This window comes from Cynocephalus volans, chromosome 5 (assembly GCF_027409185.1).
Source record: "Cynocephalus volans isolate mCynVol1 chromosome 5, mCynVol1.pri, whole genome shotgun sequence".
NCBI classification, from domain to species: Eukaryota; Metazoa; Chordata; class Mammalia; order Dermoptera; family Cynocephalidae; genus Cynocephalus; species Cynocephalus volans.
This window is the reverse complement of record NC_084464.1, coordinates 42,393,945-42,413,707: the sequence shown is the minus strand read 5'-3', so window position 1 is coordinate 42,413,707 and position 19,763 is coordinate 42,393,945. Positions and strand designations below refer to the sequence as shown.

The 19,763-nt window shown below is 43.5% G+C and overlaps 1 protein-coding gene across 1 annotated transcript; it reads right to left on the bottom strand.

Annotated features, from left to right (window-relative positions):
- Positions 1 to 15,809: 15,809 nt before the first annotated feature.
- Positions 15,810 to 19,328, bottom strand: LOC134378503 (HLA class I histocompatibility antigen, A alpha chain-like). Its single transcript, XM_063097682.1, has 8 exons — positions 19,250 to 19,328; positions 18,673 to 18,942; positions 18,196 to 18,471; positions 17,297 to 17,572; positions 17,069 to 17,173; positions 16,608 to 16,637; positions 16,419 to 16,466; positions 15,810 to 16,255 (listed from the first exon to the last, which is right to left on the bottom strand). Exons 1-8 carry the CDS (start codon positions 19,320 to 19,322, stop codon positions 16,251 to 16,253), a joined length of 1,083 nt encoding a protein of 360 aa, XP_062953752.1. The 5' UTR covers positions 19,323 to 19,328; the 3' UTR covers positions 15,810 to 16,250.
- Between the last annotated feature and the right edge of the window lie 435 nt (positions 19,329 to 19,763).

The following is a 19,763-nucleotide window of genomic DNA, read 5'->3' as shown; positions in this document are numbered from 1 at the left end:
TGTCCAGGGCAGCCAGTTCCTGTGGCTGCCTCTAGACTCCAGGATGTTGATCTGAGGTCAGATTTCCCCTGCTCCTCTATGAAGGTTCCAGGGGCAGACTCACATGAGGCCCACAAAGTCCCACAGTGCCTGTGTAACAGCAGGACCCCAATAATTGATCCTCTGGTCCTTTTTCCCTAGGGCCAGAAAGAGAAATACCACATGTTCTTACTTATTTGTGGGAGGTAAAAGTAAATAAATACACAAACAAACTGGGGAGGGTGCAGGAAAGAAGACACAACAATCACAATTCCTTGAACTTGTTAAGACAAGCGAACAGATATGATGTTGCTGGGTGGGTGCGGAGAGACGGAGGGGAGAGGGAGGATTCGGTAGAGGGACACGAAAATCAACTACATTGTATATTGATAAAATAAAATAAAATAATAAAAAAATGAAATATTTAATGGGAGCTGGCTGGTTAGCTCAGATGGTTAGAGTGTGGTTCTAATCACACCAGGATTTAGGGTTCATTTTCTGTACTGGCCAGCTGCCAAAAAATAAATAAAATAAAATATTTAATGATTATATAAACACAGGAATAAGACTGTTTATAAAGATATGAAGTTATTTGTAAAAAAACAAAAACAAAAACAAAAAATACCAGTTTGGTCCTTGCTCTAACTTCTTTTGGGAATATACCCAGGAGAGAAATTGCTGTATCATATGGCAACTCTATGTCCAATTTTTTAAGGAATAAAAAGTGGCTGCTTCTTTTTTTTGTTTGTTTTTTGTTTTTATGTATATGTTTAATTGAAAGCAACAACAACAATAACAAACCAGTTAGGCAATGAAGAGTTTAAGGTCAGGAAATTTAAACAGCTCTCTAGTTTGTAAAGAAATTAAGGATATATCCAAGTACTTTAGTTTCTGAAGACACAGTCCAAGATCTTTTTGTCTTCTCCCTGAATACTTTCATCAATGCTTGTTTAATGCTCATCTTCTCTGCCAAAACATAAGCTCCTGAGAACTGGGACTTTGTTGCACTTACACAGCATCTCAGCGCTTGGTACAGTGCCCAGGACATAGCAGACTGAATAAACATTGCTGAATGAAGTGGCCTGATATATGAGGTTCCTTGAGCTGCCGTTAACAAAGTACAACAAATCAGGTAGTTTAAAACAATAGAAATTCATTCTGTAACAGTTCTGGAGGCTAGTAGTCTGAAATTAAGGTGTCAACAGGCTATTCTCCCTCTGAAGTGTCAGGGGGACGAATCCTTCCATGTCTTGTTCTAGATTCTGGTATTTGCCAGCAATTCTTGGCATTCCTTGGCTTGCAGCTGCATCACTCCAATCTCCGACTCCGTCTTTACATGGCCTTTTCCCCTGGGCCATGTAATGCTCTGTCTTTGTTTCAAAATATCCCTTTTCTTATATTTTGATCAGGGCCCACCCTCATCCAGTATGACCTCATCGTAACATGCTTACATCTGCAAAGACCCTATTTCCAAATAAGATCACATTCTCAGGTATAAGGTGAGGGGGTGTGATTAGGACTTCAACATATCTTTTTAGGGGACAATTAAAAATCCAACCCACTCTACCTACTTCTCTCAGTAAAAGGAAATCTAAAAAGTTGATATTAAAAATTTTATGTTTTAAGAAGACTTATTCTTAAGTAAGTTGTATATGATGTACAAACATTTGAAAAGGCATTACCATTTTACTTTGTGCAAGTGTGATAAATTGTTTTGATTTATTTTAGACTATTTGGTTGAATCCTAACCACACAAATATTCATGCCATCCTAAAAAATCAAGACTATGACATGAACCCGATTCATCTCATGTTCTGTATTCCTTTAGTAGATTAGAACTCGCTTCAAATATTAAAAAATGAATGAATGTGGAAGGATATTTGTATTAGTCCGTTTTGTGTTGCTATAACAGAAATATTGTCCTTTAAACAGTCAGCTCTCATGGGAGCTAATAGAGTGAGAACTCACTCATTAATCCCCCCACCCCCAGGGAGAGCATTAATCTATTCATGAGGGATCCGCCCCCATGACTCCATCAGTTCCCAGCACTGGCACATTGGGGATCAAATTTCCATGAATTTTGGAGGGGACAACACACCCAAACGCCATCAATACTCATGACACTCACATTTTAAAAATCCACCCTGACATTTTTGCAAAGACTGTGTGTGGAATGTTGATATATTTTTGTTATAAAATGACAGTTTTAGTACAAGTTGTTCTCATTGTGACCAAGGAGAAATAGCAAACAAAAAGGAAAGAATAAGTTAACAATACTATCCACACGTGAAGTGAACCTGTCAGGCAAGAGAATGGCAGAAGTACTCTCGGAAAAGGTAGAGAAGTCTTTTTGTGTATGATGATTGGGGCGGAGGTCGAGGGGTCACTAATATTGCCTGCTTTATGCTACTTACTTTAGAAAAGTCATTCCTGATTTTTCTATCAAATGCCATCTTGTGTCCAAAAGTGGCTGCTTCTAAAAAACAGAAACTCCATATACAGATGGTTGAAGCACAGAAAAATTCTGCCCCTGAAAATGTAAGCTTTGTAGAGCTTCATAATAAACTTTGGAGAGCTATTTTTAAATGATGTATGATAAAAAATAAATAAAGGGAAAATGTGCAATGAGACTCATTTTCTGCTAGGCATGGAGATGCGGGCACGGAGCCCTCCATCCTCTGGGGGAGAAGCTGGTTATAGAACAGCATAATCACAGGTGCAGCACAGAGGTTAGAATGAGTTTGGGAGAATGGCCTCTGTTTCAATCTTTTGGGATAGTTTGTAGAGAATTGGTATCAATTCCTCTTTGAAGGTTTGGTAGAATTTTGCAGTGAATGTACCCGGTCCTGGGCTTTTCTTCATTGGGAGTCTTCTGATAACAGCTTCAATCTCTTTTATTGTTATTGGTCTGATTTTCTACATCTTCTTGGCTCAGTTTTGGTAGTTTGGTAGTTTATGTGTCCAGAAATTTATCCATTTCCTCCAGATTTTCAAATTTGTTGGCATATAGTTGTTTATAGTAGTCTCTAATGATTTCTTGTATTTCTGAGGTACTAGTTGTAATATCACCTTTTCATTTCTAATTTCTGCTATTGGGTCTTCTCTCTTCTTTTTTTAGTTAGGCTTGCTAATGGTTTATCAATTTTATTTATCTTTTCAAAAAACCAGCTTATTGATTCATTGATATTTCGTATCATTTTTTGAGTTTCTATTTCTTAAGTTCTGCTCTGATCTTAATTATTTCTTTCCATCTGCTAACTTTGGGTTTGGATTGTTCTTGTTTTTCTAGTTCTTGAAGGTGAAGTGTTAGGTTGTTCACTTGCCATCTTTCCATTCTTCTGAAGTAAGCATTTAATGCAATAAATTTCCCCCTTAGTACTGCTTTTGCAGTATCCCGCAGGTTTTGGTATGATATATCATAATTTTCATTAGTTTCAATAAATTTTTTGATTTCCTGTTTGATTTCTTCTTGGACCCATATGTCATTAAGTAGAATGCTGTTTAATTTCCATGTGTCTATACTGTTTCCAGAGTTTCATTTGTTATTGATTTCTAATTTTAAACCATTGTGGTCTGAAAAAATACATGGGATAATTCCAATTTTTTGAATTTGTTGAGACTTGATTTGTGACCTAACTTGTGATCTATCCTGGAGAATGATCCATGTGCTGATGAGAAGAATGAATATTGTGAGGTTGTTGGATGGAATGTTCTGTAGATATCTGCCAAGTCCAATTGGTCTAAAGTGTTGTTTAGATGTTGTGTTTCTCTGTTGATTCTTTGCCTAGATGATCTGTCCAATATTGAGAGTGGGGCGTTCAGGTCCCCTGCTATTATGGTATTAGTGTCTATCTCATTCATTTGGTCTAATTGTGTATACTTTATAAATCTGGCTGCTCCAACATCAGGTGCATATATATTTACGATTATTATGTCTTCTTGATGGATAAGTCCTTTTTCATTGGATTTTGGGGAGGAAAACCACAGAAGGGAAGTACCATTTTCATCACATCATGTCACAGGTACATTCTATCAACATGATTTATCACTATTGATGCTGAACTTGATCACCTGGATGAAGTAGTATTTGTCAGGTTTCTGCAGTACAAATTTATTCTTTCTCTCTCCCCCCCCCGCCCCCACTTTACCGTCTTGTACTTTTTGAAGAAAGTCGCTATGCACAGCCTACATTTAAGGAAGAGGAAATTATGTTCTCCCTCCTTGAGGACAGAGTGTCTACAGAAATTATTTGGAATCTCCTGGCAAGAAGATTTTGTCACTTCTCTTTCCATTATTTATTTATCCAATGATTTATTATATCAGTATGGAATAATTCCTGGAGTATTTTAGAAACAAATTCTTACTTATAATTTCAAAGTTAAATAGTTCAGAATACATCTCTCACAGAAAAGAGTTATTTAAATTATTGTACTGTAGAACAATGCAATTATTACACCCAACAAAACTAACAATGATTCTGTACATTTATTACATACCCCGTGAACATATAAATCTCTCTGTTGTCTTCAGTGTGTCCTTTTCAGTTGGTCTGTCTGAAACAGGATCCAGAGAAGGTCCACATATTGCGTGTGGTTGTTGTGTCTCTTTACTCTTTTCTTCTATAACACCACCCAGGTCAAAGCCTTCCATTTATTGGAAAAACCAGGTCACTTGTCCTGTAAAACGTTCCACATTCTGATTCTGGCTAATGGCTCTCTCATGGTGTTGTTAACTTGTTTCTGTCTCTCTCATCTTTGCTGTAACCCCAGAAAGATATTCTTCGTTTGATACACACTTGTAATTTTATCATTGCCAGTCCCTGCTACTTTTCCCTTTACTAAGTTTCTATCCAAGGACTACTAAGCCCACCATCCCTGGGCATTTTGAGGCCTCTAGAGGTGTGTGTGGATGCTATCACTCAAGCACATTCTGCCTCAAGCATCCTCCCCACCTAGCAGGGTGAATCTAGATGAGCTACAGGATTGACCACACTCATGCCTGAACTTATCCTCCCATAAGACCTTAGGGACACTAATTTCCCTCTTTTGATCTAAAGGGTAAGTCCTGGTTCCCCTTCCCTTTGCTGGTGAGGCTGGACCTTGGTTGTTCCCTTGAGGTTGTCAGCTCCACACTGCTGCCACTACTGCTTGAGCAGCGGTGCTGGCAGGACGGGAGAGAGAGGATGAAAAGCTTGGGATTGATGTTAGGGACGTGCTATGGATGCCTCCCTGACTCTCAGGAGATGGCTTCCTCCAGCTGCAACCATTCCTCTGCTTCTGTGCTCCTCTGGATCTCTTCCTACCAAGACCAGGAAAAGCTCCTTCTCTTTAAAGGTAATCATATCTCCTGCTGGCAGCAGGAATACCCAATCTTTTGCAATTATGTTCCTCCTTACAAATGCAAAACAGTCTGATGCTGCCCACATTCCAGGGCTTAATCTGGAAATGCTGTCCACTGTCTCTTTGTTACCTCGAGAGAGGGTTTGGTCCATGGTGGTCAGAGTCCCAACAGTCCCAGAAAAGGCCTTCAATATGCTTCTTTAATGTGATTCAAAGGGATACAGGCACACACACTACAGTGCCACATGCTGCCACAGGTTTATCGGGGAATAGTAAGCAGAGAAGTGTCAGAACCCACTGATCCACATGTTCTCATTGACCTACGGAGGGTGCACTTAGGCTGGCACAGTGGACTGTATTTCCCTGGCCACTGTTCTAGTAGTGAGATGCCCTAAATGCTCTGCATAGGTCCTGGGACAGCCAGAAAGACACATCTGTGCTACTCTGATACAATAGCAGGCCCCTGTTGGAGGAAATGGTCTTGTTGGAAGTGGGAGTTTCTGGATCTCAGTGGCTGGCGTTCCCTTGCTCTTCTCTAGAGTCAGTTTACACCTGCTGACCCAGCTCTCTGCTCTGCTAACACTGAGCCTGGAGGGCATGCAGCTCTCTGTCCCTGAGCACACTTTCCAGACAGGCTTTATCTGCTTTCCAGGCTCCCAGTCCTGCAAAGACCCTCTCAAGCATTTCCAAGAGGACCAAGGGGCTAACTTCCACTGTTACATCACATTTCCACTTTTTTACCTCCAGACATTGCTACAAGTTAGTGATATTCTTCTGGGCACTATTCCTTCTTCACTTTTTTACAGTAAACAAGCAAAACGGTTTGTTCAATCTGCTGTGGATTGACTGAATTGATTCCTCCAAAGCTCATACATTAGAAACTTAATTCCCACTATAACTACAGAGGGTGGGAAATTCTATTATGGTAACTGAAAGGTGAGGCCTTGAAGATGAGATTTGGTTGTAGGACCGGGCCATAATGAATGCTTTAATAATGGTGGTCAGGGCTTTAACAGGAGAGCGCATGAGGAACTCTCTCTCTCTGCTCCACCATTCTCACCATCGGACACCCTGCATTGCTGTAGATTTGCTTCAGCAGATGTGTTCCTTGGACTCTGGACTTCTCAGCCTCCAAAACTGTAAGCAATAAATTTGCTTTTCTTACAAATTACCCAGTTCCAGCTATTTTGCTATAAGCAACAGAAATGGGCTAATACATAATCCCTTCTCACCGTAAACATATTTGTGTGTGTGTGTGAGTGTTAATGGCCTCCCACTCTGCTGTGTTTGCCCCTTATTTCCTAGTGGATAGTGGTTCCCTTAACAATTTCCTGGCCATATTCTATGATTATACAGTCACTTTATGTTGCTAGATGTTCATGTTGCAGTATTCTAAAAATCAATCCTTTTAAACCTTCAATTTCATGTTTGACAGAACAACGCAAACCTTGACTTTTGTCTTCTCACAGGTAAGTTAGTGCTGTGATGCTGGCTGTTGGTGAAACAACATGTATTAACGAGGGTAACATAGTTGTTATAATAAATAAACCCCAAAATTTCAGTGGCTCAACAGAATAGGAGGTTTTTTTTGTTTTGTTTTTGTGTTTTTTTTGCTAATAAGCTGCCCAGCATGGCTCTAACTGAGGAATGTTTCTAAGAATTGAGAGGAGACACTATCTGCTTCATGCAATCATTCAGGGATTCAGCCTGACAAAGTTTGTACCATGTTCATTATGTGGCTTGTGAGGTTAATGCCATCTTTATCCAGAAGAAGCATGGCCAAAGAGTATAGGAAAGCAAGGATGCAGATCTCTTTTTATTGCTTTATAAATCCTCTTTACAGACAGTATAAGTAATAACTCTTTTAACACAATTTTTTTTTGTCATACCAGAATTTCAAATACAATGGTTAAGTCTTTTACTTTGTTTGTTCTGGACTGGGGTTATGTTTAGGAACTTCTTTACTATCATAATAAAATATTTACTTTTAGGTTTCTAGGTGGAAGGGAAGGGGAGAAGAGGGCAGAGGTGGAGAGGAAGAAAAATGTGAAAGGAAAGAAGTCAAGGAGAAATGGGGAGAGAAGAGTGGTATGGTGTAGAGATCTAGCATTCTGAGCTCATTTGTAATTTAACGAATCTCCACAATTCAGTACAATTTAGTGTACTTTGTACAACCATCGAGGAGACTGGTTCTTCCTCCTTGGCTATGTGGTAACCAGCAGGTTCCAGGAGCTGAAGGCTATTCTCTGGATAATGGTCCAGCTGTGAGTCTTCATCACCATCACACACAGAGGCTGGGTCATCCCTGTTGTGTCCTGGAAATGGGAATCAGGACGGGGAACCAAAAGCTACAGTTCATCTTTTGTATCTCTTGTATCCCTGAATTGCATTTATGCTGCTTTGAGTAATCTTTTTTCATCTCCGTTACAGTGAGAAGTGTAACAATGTAACAATAGCAGACCCTTGAATCTTTGCGTAGTTTAACTACTGCCCTTTGGAGTGCATTTCTGTTACCAAAGCATGCAGAGTACATTCCAGTTCCTGCTCTTCACATTCTAATAACATGACTTCATCATTAAAGTGAACCAGTGTGATGTTCTTTGGAGTGCCCAGAGGGTCCAGTGCTTTTCTTCTGTGTTATAATAGTGAAAGATGTAACACAGCCCTGGGACAAAATTAGAAACATTGTTATTTGTCTTATGTGAATATACATAGCTTCTGGCCTTCTGTTTCTTACTATAAAAAGAATGCACTTAGGCAGATCAATAGGGTTATCCATGCACCAGAAGCTGTATAAATCTGCTCTATTAAACATATCACATGCAGCACAGCTACTGAAGTTGGGGCTAATTATTGGTTGAGTTTTCAGTAGTCCACTATCATCTGTCTTCATCCATCCGATTTTTGCCAGAACCAGACTGGTGAATTAAATAGTTATATGATGGGATCACACCCCTGCATCTTTTGTGTCTTTGAAGGTGACTTTAATCCCTTTCATTATCCCTAAGATACATTATTGTTTCTAAATTTCTATCTTGATTGAGATTGGAGGCTGTTTTATGACTTCCACTTGGTCTTTCTTACTACAAAGCTCTACTCCACAGGCCAAATAACTACTGTGAGTGTTCTTCCCACTGTAAAATATGTCCATTTCAATTATATATTTGGAACCTGGATAATTGCCACCAAGTAGATGTGTGGACACGAAGAACTCACTGAGATATGGGTGGACCTGGGACAGGACTGAAATTATTTCCTGGCCCCCCATATGCCTCTTCTCTAGTGGGGTTTTATGATGGTTCTTTGTTTCCTCTGGTGTCAGTTTCAAACTAGACCCTGTACCTGACAGACCTAAAAAACCTAGGTATTCCCTTTATTCTGTGTGTGAATATCTGAGTACATGGACATTGATCCCTTTAGGGAAGTATGTGGGGAGTTTCTACTGTGCACACCTGCCAGACCTGGGCTCTCCTTTAAGTGCGGTTTGGCCCTAGGAAAGTGAGCAACAACGTCATATCTTGCTGGGTTTCAATTTTTATAGTTTTGCTATCTAATGAATATTCAATTAAGGGGGTGGTTTCCCGTTATGTAACATAGTCTTGCACATGCTTAGTTGGTCTCTTTTTAGGGAATGTTCATTGGTCAAATTCTATGACATGCACCAGACATATTTAAGAACATTCTGTGCTCTCTAGCGTCTGCAGTGGAAGGTCATTCAAGGGATAAATTCCACTTTACTGAGCATGTGCGGCTAATAGGGTTATATAACCTCCCTCACTGAGCATGCCCAGCCACTAGATTTGCATAATCCAGCCTCTTGTGGTCTCAATTTCCCCATGTTGGTGCCAAAAGTAGGTCAAGCAACAATAACTTTCTTCTAGGGGAGGGACCAGAAGAGGGGCCCCAGACCTCGGGGAGTGGCTTGAAATGCAGAGATGTGTCCTGAAACCTGAACCCAGGAGAAACAAGTACCTCTCTCACTTAGTGAGTGGCAGATTCAAGTTTTGGTTTTTGGAACTTTGTTGATTTTTTCCCAAATATTTTTATATCACGTGGTTGGTTGAATCCACACATGCAGAACTCATGCATAGGGAGGGCCCATTGTATATACCATACTGGTATGATGTGAATGTTTGTCCCCTCCAAAACTCATGTTAAAATGTAATTGCCATTATAACAGTGTTAAGAGGCGGGACATTTAAGAGGTGATAGAGCTCGGTTTAATGGCTTTAACATTGGGTTTTCACTTTTTAAATTCAATGAATTCGTGACTTTGAATCTCAAGTATGTTTATTGTAGATTGCATATAATTTCTTATTCTTTTTTATCCAGGGTGACAATATCTGCCTTTTGATTGGCTTGTTTATTCTGTTTTCATTTAATGTTAAAATTGACACAGTTAATTTGCCTGCCTTTCTACTTTTTGTTTTCTATGTGTCTCATTTCTTTTTTATTCCTCTATTATTCTTTACTGATTCTGCATATGCTAAATGAATACCTTCTACTGTAATATATTAATTCTTTTAATGACTTATTACTATAGTTTTCTTAGTGGTTACTCTAGGACTGACATATACATCTTGTCTTAGAAACTACTTTAGATTTACACTAACTTTTTCAGTGAGATATAGAAATGTTATTCTCTACAGATCATTTTCTTCTTTCTTTTCATGCTGTTATTATATTACATGCATATTTGAATGTTATATGTCCAACTGTTATGTTGTAATAATTATTACTTTATATGATTTTGGAAATTTTTTCTTTCTGTGTCTTCAAGGTCACTGATCTTTTCTTTTATAACATAGAGTCTACCATTAATCCCATCTCACTTCCAGTGTATTTTATATCTTATACATTTGCAACTTTAGAAGTTTGATTTTGATCTTTTACATATTTTTCATGTCTTCCATAACTTGCTGGTCGTGTAGAATTCATTTACTGTAACTGTTTTAATGTCAATGTCTGCTAATTCTTACATCTGTGTCAGTTCTAGGTTGGTTCAGATGATGGCTTCTCTCTGCTTTATGAGTTGAGTTTGTTGGGTTTTCATTGCATGCCTGGCTATTCTTTTTATTTGATGCCAGTGATTATGACTTTACCAGGTTAGGTGCTAGATATTTTTGCATTTCATATATTCTTGAACTTTCATCACTGGGACAAACTAAGTTATTCAGGAGCTGTTTTATTCTTTTGGGTTTTACTTTTAATATTTGTTAGGCAAATCTTAAAGTGTTCAGCCTGGGGCTAATTATTCACCATAACTGACACAAGATCCTTCTGAAAACTCTATCTAATGCTCAGCAAATTATGAAGCTTCCAATCTGGCTATTATTTTCTGCCATGTGTATCTCTAGGTACTGTTCCCTGTCATCCTTTTGGATTATTCTTTCCCTGTCCTTGGGTAGTTTCCACATATGCATGTATTGATGTGCTAAAGACTTGAGGGGTATCCTCTGTAGAATTCCAGTACTTTTTATTTTCAGATGTCTTCTCAATGTCGCCTCATCTCTCATATTCTAGCTGTTCTGGCATCTCTGAATTCACAACTCTGTCTTTCCAATTCCTTGAGACTGTTGGGCTTTGCTGGGACTTCTCCCGGCACTGTGTCCTGGATCCTCCATCCAGGAAGGAAACTGGACATGGTAGGTCTCATCTTTTTCATTTCTCCTCTCTCAGAAGTCCCAATCTCTGGGCTGCTTGTTTTCCAATGTCTAAACGCCTTTTTCTTCCTATATATTTTTCTGAATTTGTCGTGTTTAAGGCCCAAGAGTAAATCTGGTCCTTGCCATTCTATCATGGCCCAGAGCAAAATCAACAAGCTGAATTTTTCAAATTGTTATAATTTTACTTTTTAAAAATAATTTGGTCCTTTTGAAAAGCAGCTATGTCATTTTTAGTATCCTACATTCTGTGGGCATTCTCAAGCTTGCCATATTTTTCTTTATACATAATACTGTTTATGTTATTTTTTGTTTCACAGACTTCAAAATTCTATGAGCCTCTGTTTACTATCTATAGGTGCTACTGTTTTTCAGCCATATTGACTTTTTTCCCACTTGTATTTACAGGTTTTCTACCTCAAAGCTGCTCTTTTTTCTTTTACAATCATTGTGTAAATTCTTTGACACATTGGTTAAATGTGGATTTGTTTAGAGATTTTTGTTTCTTTCTTCCAATGTTTGGCTCACCACCAATCCAGAAAAATTACAAAACAAAATCATGGTTTAAAGTTATTTTGGCCCAAAATGGTAAAACCAATTTGGGCAAAAATTCTGTAGGAGTGCTGGCTGGTGGTTACAAATTCTCAAACATAAATACAGTGGTTTGCTCCTTTTTTTTTTTTTTTTTTTTTTTTTTTTGGCTGGCTCAAAGTCAGATTTCCTTAGAATACCCTTGAGGAACAAAATAGATTTTCTTTCTTTTATTCTGAGGTAATAAATCTTTTGTTTCCAGGTTTTATGGGGTGCAAGAATGTCTCCTACTCTATTCCAAATATGATCAATCTCTAAGGATCACCTCCTATTACTATTTGTTGCGAACCTTAGAAAATCAAAGGTCAATTTTTTTTAGATTTGGCAAATGCCCTCACGATAGGAACAACTTTCCTTTCTGGATTTCTGCCCACATTTATATTTTAGCCTAAAATATTCTCCTGCTTGTGCTTCTGTATTTTCAGATGCCTTTTACATTTTCTCTCTTCTTTTTATTTGTTTTTATTGGAAGAGGCAACCTTTAAACTTAGTTCACGAAATTACTGGAAATGGAATCTCCATAAACTACTGATTAATTCTGCTGTTAATCTGAGACCAGGGTAGATGCAGGAATACAGATGCTATTCAAAGTATAGTCTGGGCTATCGCTGGTCTGTGCACTGTTTCCAGTACACAGTAAGATACATACAGAAGGTGAGAGTGAGAGTAGGCAAGTAATCCTCTACCTTATCTTGTCCCAGACTAGCAACAGTCAAACAGAAGATGAACATTTATGTCATGTCCTTGGGTCTGGTAAAAACAGTTTGGTTATCAGATGTTCCTATACCAGTGTCAGTAGCGTGGCATCTAAACTAAAGATGGCTTTTTAGACTTTTGTGGGCAGTCACATAGAAACTGATGAATGTTATGGATACGCTCCGTAGAAATATATGCATATTATAGAAAATATAAAAATTAATATACAATGTCAGTGACTACATGAGTCCTCTCATGTTTTCCAGACCTGGGTTTTTTAATCCTAGCAAGAGACAAAGCCGGGGAGGAAACGTTTTGAGCAATCATTTTACCATCAGACAATGCTACTCCACCTATCTGAGAGTATAAACTGGAATACATGAAAGCTGGCCCTGAAACAATCAATGGAATAAGTTGGAAGTTGTTATTTATTAGTCATTCACTGAAAAAAAAAAAAAAACCGTGCTGCTTACACTTTACGGGTTGAAATTCTAATCTCAAATCACTGTTCCAGAAATTAAAATTTGCCATTCTTTTTCCATCCCTCATCCCCCAACCTCCAGTGTCTGAACTCTCTTTCTACATTAGGAAAATTCCATATTTAAAGAGTCTTGGTAGGAGTTAGAGAACACTTTCTTTCATTAAAGAGGAAAATTCACTTTCCCCAACACTACTGCCATTAGACAATTAGAGCCTTCATGAAATTAGAAGCTTTGGCTCGACCAGTCTGATGACAGCATATTGGCCTTTGATTAGGATGTGGTGACACAGAAAACCTGGAATGGTGCAAAACGCATTTTGGTAAAGATGGCATGAGTGGCCGTAGCAATGTCGTTTCCAGGAACAGCAGTGACAGCAGTCTTAGCTGCAGGGTCCAGTATCCAGCATCAGTGTGAATGGTAAAAGCAAAGGTAAAATTTCTTCAGACTTAGCACATGCCCTCATGATAAAAACAACTTTTCTCTTTGTGAGTAGCAGCAGGGGCAGACGTTCCTACGTGGGACCCGGGCTAGGCTGAGATTGTGGATTCTGTCCCTGGCCATATAGTCTCAAGCTTCTTTCTGTGTCTTTCCCCAAAATAAAATAGGTCCATACCATATATAAAAATTGCTTGATGTTTAAATTAGAAAAGCTTTCAATCCAGTTTTTTCTCCATGAATTGAGTGAGAAACCAGTCTGGGGAGTTGTTTCGGAGAGTAGCGTTCAGAGATTTTTCATTATGCTCATCTGAGAGCCATGTCCTAAATCTTTGATCTGGCTATACTCCATGGTAGAGAAAATGACATTTATTAACCAACATCAGGTATCATAATTGAGGGAAAATGTCCTCTCCTTTCTTTCCCAGGAAAAAATTATAAATGTGGATTTAAGATCCTTCCCCTCTCTGGATGCTCTCTGACCACTGGCCTCAGTGGGTCCACATCTGACTGAGCACCAGGATTGCTTGTGGGCTTGTAATACTCAAGCTTCTCCTAGACTTCCAGTGTCTTAATATTATGCATAGGGTTCAAGAATCACTTATTTAACAGGTCTTACAGGTGAGGCTGATTCACGGCCTGGGAATCTGGGTCTATGTTCTTGCTACTGCAAGTGTGATCTGAAGACCAGCAGCATCAGCACTAAGAGCTACTTTGTTATAAATATGAAATCTCATGCTCGACTCCAGACAGTCTGAGTCTAAGAGTGATGTCCAGGTAATTCCTGTGCACAGGAATGTCTAGGACTCCCTGGTCTATGTGCCTTCTAGATGTGGTGTCAGAACTGTGCAGTGCACTCTGGGCATGTGGTGTGATCACATGGATTAGCACTGGAGGTCCAGGGCTCGCTCCTTGCTCCCTTTCTCTTCTACAGGGACCTCATCTGTGCTCAAGGATTTAAATACCTATGACATCGCCTCCCAATACTATTTCTCCAGCCCAGACATTTCTCCTCAATGTCTCTAAGATATGTGTGTCCCACTGCCAACCTGACCACCTCACCTGCATTTGTAAGTAGATATCAGAGCTTCAACATCTCCTGAACTGAAAGCCTGTGAGGTCCCTTCCTCAAAGGTGCTCCTGCCAGAGTCTTCTCCATCTTCACTGGTGACAACTCTGCATTTCTAATGACATGGTCTGACATTTTTGGTGTCCTCCCTCTTTCTTATATCCTAGATTTATTCCATTGGGAAATGCTGTGAAATCCATTTTTGAAATGTGTCCAGAATCCAGTCCACTGCTCACACCCCAGTTGAAGTAACCGACACCTGTGGCCTGGAGCACTGGACTAGTTCCCCATGCTTTTTCTTCCTTCCTCACTCTTCTCTCATCTCTGGATCCTGTTCTCAGCATAGCAGTCAGCCTGATCCTTTCAGAAGAGTAGTTGTACCATGTCTGTCTTTGTTCAAAAGTTTCTCACTCAAAAACCCTTTCAACATCCTCCAGGCCTACATGTTCTGGCTGCACCTCCGACCTCAGTTCAGTTACTCTCTGCTCCATCGTAACAGATCCCTCGCTCTTCTTTTCTTAAGAGAGAAATATAACTGTGCTGTAGTGTGCAGGAGGGCTGGTGTGGGACTAGGGAGGAGAGCAGCACTTGTGAGAAGAGCACAGGTGACATTGATGTCAGTGTGAGAGGACATTGTGCTGTAGCTGCCACAAAACAGCATTTGGTCTGAAGCTACAACAACAAAGATAGTGTCTCTACAATAAGGAGGTGCTCTTCAATGATCATTCACTGAACCAATATTTTCTGAGTGCTGGCTATTTGACACACTATTTTGGTATCTAGAATATGTCAGTGAACTAAAAACTGACCAAAATTGCCAACCGCGTGGAGCATGTATTCTAGTGGGAAGAGGCCAACGATGCACTACAAGCAGCGTAAATAAGGCAAGTGCTTACGTTACAAGGTGGTAAGTGCCGTGGGGAAGGTGATCCGGACTGTGGTGTGTGGGGACATGGAAGAGGGCTGTTACAGGAAAGGGCAGCGTGACTCTCATTGGAAGGTGACCCTGGAGGGAAGATTTGAAGGACATGAAGGACTTTGTCATAGGCTATCTGGAGTGACTTTGTTCTGTTCAGGGGAACCTGCAGAGCAGATGTAACAGGGCAGGAGCGTGTCTGTGCACTCAGGGATGGGGACACCCACAGAAGAGAGAGACCAGAACTTGAACACAAGAACAAGAACAGGCATAATCCTCTACAGAAAAAAAAGACACAAAATATAAGCACATAAAAAGTGGGGGCTGAGGGCAGGACCCAGGTGCCTTCGCTGCCCACAGTCTTGGAGACAGGACAAAGCAGGGTGATGTCTGAGTCCCTCTGATCACAGGTCCTGCTGGGACAAGGTTTTAATGAAGGGACAAGGACAAAGGGGCAGTGAAGATGACCCAGCTGAGGAATGACCACATCAAAGCCTGCAATGGACTGAACACCAACTGGGCACAAGCCCCATCCACGCTTGGCTCCTCACAGCCTTCCCCTGTCCCCACCTGCAACAGACTCAGCACAGCAAACACGGATTCTGGAAACTTCTCGGGTTTTATTTCCACTCTCAAATTTTAAGAATCTTCTTCTCCTTTAATTAACCCATCTATGGCAAGAGTTTGCAAACAAATTCATTTCCAGATTTTTCTTTTCAATAGGGAAGTAAAAAGCTGTGGCTCAGTGCAACACAAATTTAAGACAGGGATCGAGGCATCCCAGCCCCACCTCTGCTGGAGCAGGAAAGTTGATGAGAGAAGAGAACGCAGGTCAGTGTGGGGAAGGGGTCTTGGTGCTCAGGGATGGGCCAGTCTCCCCATTTCCTCACATTATGCTAACAGTAACACAGACACACAGACATATTCTGATGCCAGCTACAGAAGGAGAAGCCAGGGAGGAGCTCTTGAAGTCATAGTGGTGGTGTTGCGGGGGGACTCGAACTCATCTGGAATCACTCAGTCCCACAGAAGGCAGCTATGTCACACTGTAGAACAAAATAATAATAAATGTATATAAATCACTGTAAGTGGTGACACTCTGAACAGCCCCCCACATGCTCAAAATGTCCAAATCTAGAGAATCCCCATACCCCAGTCATGTCCCTCTGCCCCACTCTCTCTCCCACTTCAGGCCTTCCAGAGTCTCACCTTTACAAGCTGTGAGAGACACATCAGAGCCCTGGGCACTGTCATTGCCTGCGGTAGAGCAAGAACAGGACCTGGTCAGAGCCCACAGACGTTGTGACTAAAGGAGGAACTGTGGGGTGGGTGAGCTCCCCATGGGCTCTCTTCTACACTATCCCAAGGGTTTCAGGGATCACACCCCACCATACTTACAGGCAGCCTGATTGTAGCTCCCTTTTCCACCTGTGGGAAGAAAGCATCCTGTGAGAAGGTCCCTTTCCCTGCGGTCCTAGTGGAATTCCGTTAATTTTGGACCTTAGGGAAATTTCCAGAATTGTGACTGTGAACCCTCAGTAGGATTAGTAGACATAAGGTAAGCAGATGTTCAAAGACTGGACCAACTGGCCTTCTGGATGTCTGTCCTCAGCAGAGAACTTCCACTCTGAACTCAGATTGCTGGTCCCCATCCCCACAACCACTATGGTGATAAATCTGTCTTCATTGTCCATGTGTTTACAACAAAGTAAGTGTCAGCACACAGGGACCCGTGCTGGGTAAGCACATAAGTGTGTGGATGGTACATTCCAATAGCAAGGCTGGGCACGCTTCTACCTGGGACTTGAAACCCCCCAGTGGGACAAAAAACTCGGACCACACCCCTCACCCTTCCCTACCTGAGCTCTTCTTCCTCCACATCACAACACCTGCAACCACAGCTCCAAGGAGAACCAGGCCAGCAACGATTGCCACAATAAGCATGGTGGGTTGAGGAGGCGGCTCTGGGAAAGGAAGGGATAGTGAGGGGCCCTGACCTCCAGGCCTCAGTTCTGATTCTGCTGAAGGTCTCCAGAATGGCTCCTACTTTCCTGAGAAAAGACTTGATCTCTCATTCTTGTCCTTACCCCATCTCAGGGTGAGGGGCTTGGGTAGCCCCTCGTGCTGCACATGGCACGTGTATCTCTGCTCCTTTCCAGAAGGTACCACCACAGCTACCCACTTCTGGAAGGTTCCATCCCCTGCAGGCCTAGTCTCCACAAACTCCGTGTCCTGGGTCTGGTCCTCCCCATCTCTCTGCCAGGTCAGTGTGATTTCCGCAGGGTAGAAACCCAGGGCCCAGCACCTGAGGGTGGCCTCACTGTCAGAGATGGGGTGATGGGTCACGTGTGTCTTTGGGGGGTCTGAGGAGAAAAATCAGGAAATTCAAACACTTTGCATTACTTCCCATGGGCCACTGAAGCAGCGCTCATTGTATCGAGAACGGACAGGACAATTGGGGTGGGGGAGAGAGCACAAAACCCAGACACCAGCCTGGACACAGACATATGGGATAATGTCCCATTCCTTGGAAAGTTCTAGACTTAGGGTAAGACAAAACTCCAAGGTAGGAGGCTCCAGGTCTCTGAGGGAGAGAATAGGGACTTCTGGTCCTGACCTGGGAGGAGGCCGAGAATCAGAAAAGCCGGGATCAGACCTCCAAACATACTGAGTGTGAGGCAGAGAACAAGGTCTGAGAAAGTCACGGTGCCCAAGGCTGTCGCAGGGGTCAAAGGGAACCGCTGATCCGTATTTCAGGGACTGTCTTCCCCTCCAGCCTTGGAGAGACTCATCCCTTAAGTGTCCTGAGAGAAGGGCGGCCCTCAGAGTCACTGTCCGTACCAGGTCTGGAAACCTGAGAGGATTCTTTCCCTCTGGATTACGGGGAGGGCGACACTCTAGCGTCGGTCCCTTTTCCTTCCCCCCCGTGTGGGAGGCGAGCGGGGACGTGTGCAGGAGGTGGGAGCTGCCCCGCGGCCCCTCGCACCTGCGCGCTGCAGCGTCTCCTTCCCGTTCTCCAGGTGTCTGCGGAGCCACTCCACGCACTCTCCTTCTAGGTAGGCCCTCAGTTGCTCCGCCCAACCGTCCGCCTCCCACTTGCGCCGCGTGATCTGAGCCGCCGCGTCCGCCGCGGTCCAGGAGCGCAGGTCCTCGTTCAGGGCGATGTAATCGGCGCCGTCGTAGGCGTCCTGACTGTACCCGCGGAGGAGGCGCCCGTCCGGCCCCACGTCGCAGCCGTACATCACCTGGAGGGTGTGAGACCCTGGCCCCGCCCCCGCCCCACCCAGCGCCGCGATTTCTAAACCGAAAATGAAACCGGGTAAAAGCCGCCCGGGCTCTTCCCGGGTCCATTGTCTCAGCGGGACCCGCTGCCTCAGGGTGCATCTGGGACCCGGAGTGTCGGGGCGACCCCGGCCCGTCTGAGGAAGATGGGGGTCGTGACGCGAACCCCGGAGTCACTCACCGGCCTCGCTCTGGTTGTAGTAGCCGAGCAGGGTCCGAAAGTTCACTCGGAAAGTCTGTGCGTTGCCCTTGGCGGTCCGTGTGTTCTGTTCCCAGTACTCCGGCCCCTCCTGCTCCACCCACGGCGCCCGCGGCTCCATCCTCGGACTCGCGGCGTCGCTGTCGAACCGCACGAACTGCGTGTCGTCCACGTAGCCGACGGAGATGAAGCGGGGCTCCCCGCGGCCGGGCCGGGACACGCCGGTGTAGAAATACCGCATGGAGTGGGAGCCTGGGGGCGGGGAGGGCTGAGACCGGACCGACCCTCCTCCGGGTGCGGGACCCCCGGGACCCCCGGGACCCAGGCTGATGGGCGGGAGGGAGGAGGGGGCGAGGGAGACGGAGAAGGGGCGGCGGCACTTGGAAGGACCGCGACTCACGCGTGGGTTGGGGGAGGCAGGACAGGGGGTGGCCCAGGTGGGGAGGGGCCTGGGTCGGGGGCGGCGGAGACGCGGCCTCTCCGAGTCCTGCGCCCCCGCCAGGCGGTCCCCTCGCGCCTGTCCCCGCAGAGGCCGTTTCCCTCCCGACCCCGCACTCACCCGCCCGGGTCTCGGTCAGGACCAGGGCCCCCGAGAGCAGCAGCAGGAGGGTTCGGGGCGCCATGACCCCCATCCTCGGTGTCGGGGGAGAATCTGAGTCCCGGCGGGACCGTGGGGACTTTATAACCGGGAACCGCGGCGACGCTGATTGGCTTCTCTAGGATCCGGACACGCAATGGGAGTGAGGACTGGGGCCGCGTCACGAGTGTCCGGGCAGAAGGACCCGACACAGGTTGTGAGAGGGAGAAGTGAAAGTCCGGGGACCTGGGGATCCCCAGTGCTCGGCTTCCCTGCCAGACACCAGCCTCGGGCCTGAGACCCTGAGAGCCTCACCCTGGACCTGAGACCTTGTCCTGACCCCTGTCCTTCTGCACCTATGGATCGTTCTCTGTCACAGGGTCTCTCTGAATCCTGGTGGCCCAGGAGCTAAGTCAGCGCTTTTCGAACATTTTCGTTTCGGGATCTCTATAGGCTCTTTCGAATTAGTGAGGACCCCAAAGGTAATTTTTCATGT

Coding starts and splice junctions, on each gene's coding strand:
- LOC134378503 (XM_063097682.1), bottom strand. CDS start 19,322: ATGGGGGTCATGGCGCCCCGAACCCTCCTGCTGCTGCTCTCGGGGGCC. Junction 17,573..18,195: donor GGAGACGCTGCAGCGCGCAG/GTGCGAGGGGCC, acceptor TTTTCTCCTCAG/ACCCCCCAAAGACACACGTG. Junction 16,467..16,607: donor GAGCTACAATCAGGCTGCCT/GTAAGTATGGTG, acceptor GCTCTACCGCAG/GCAATGACAGTGCCCAGGGC.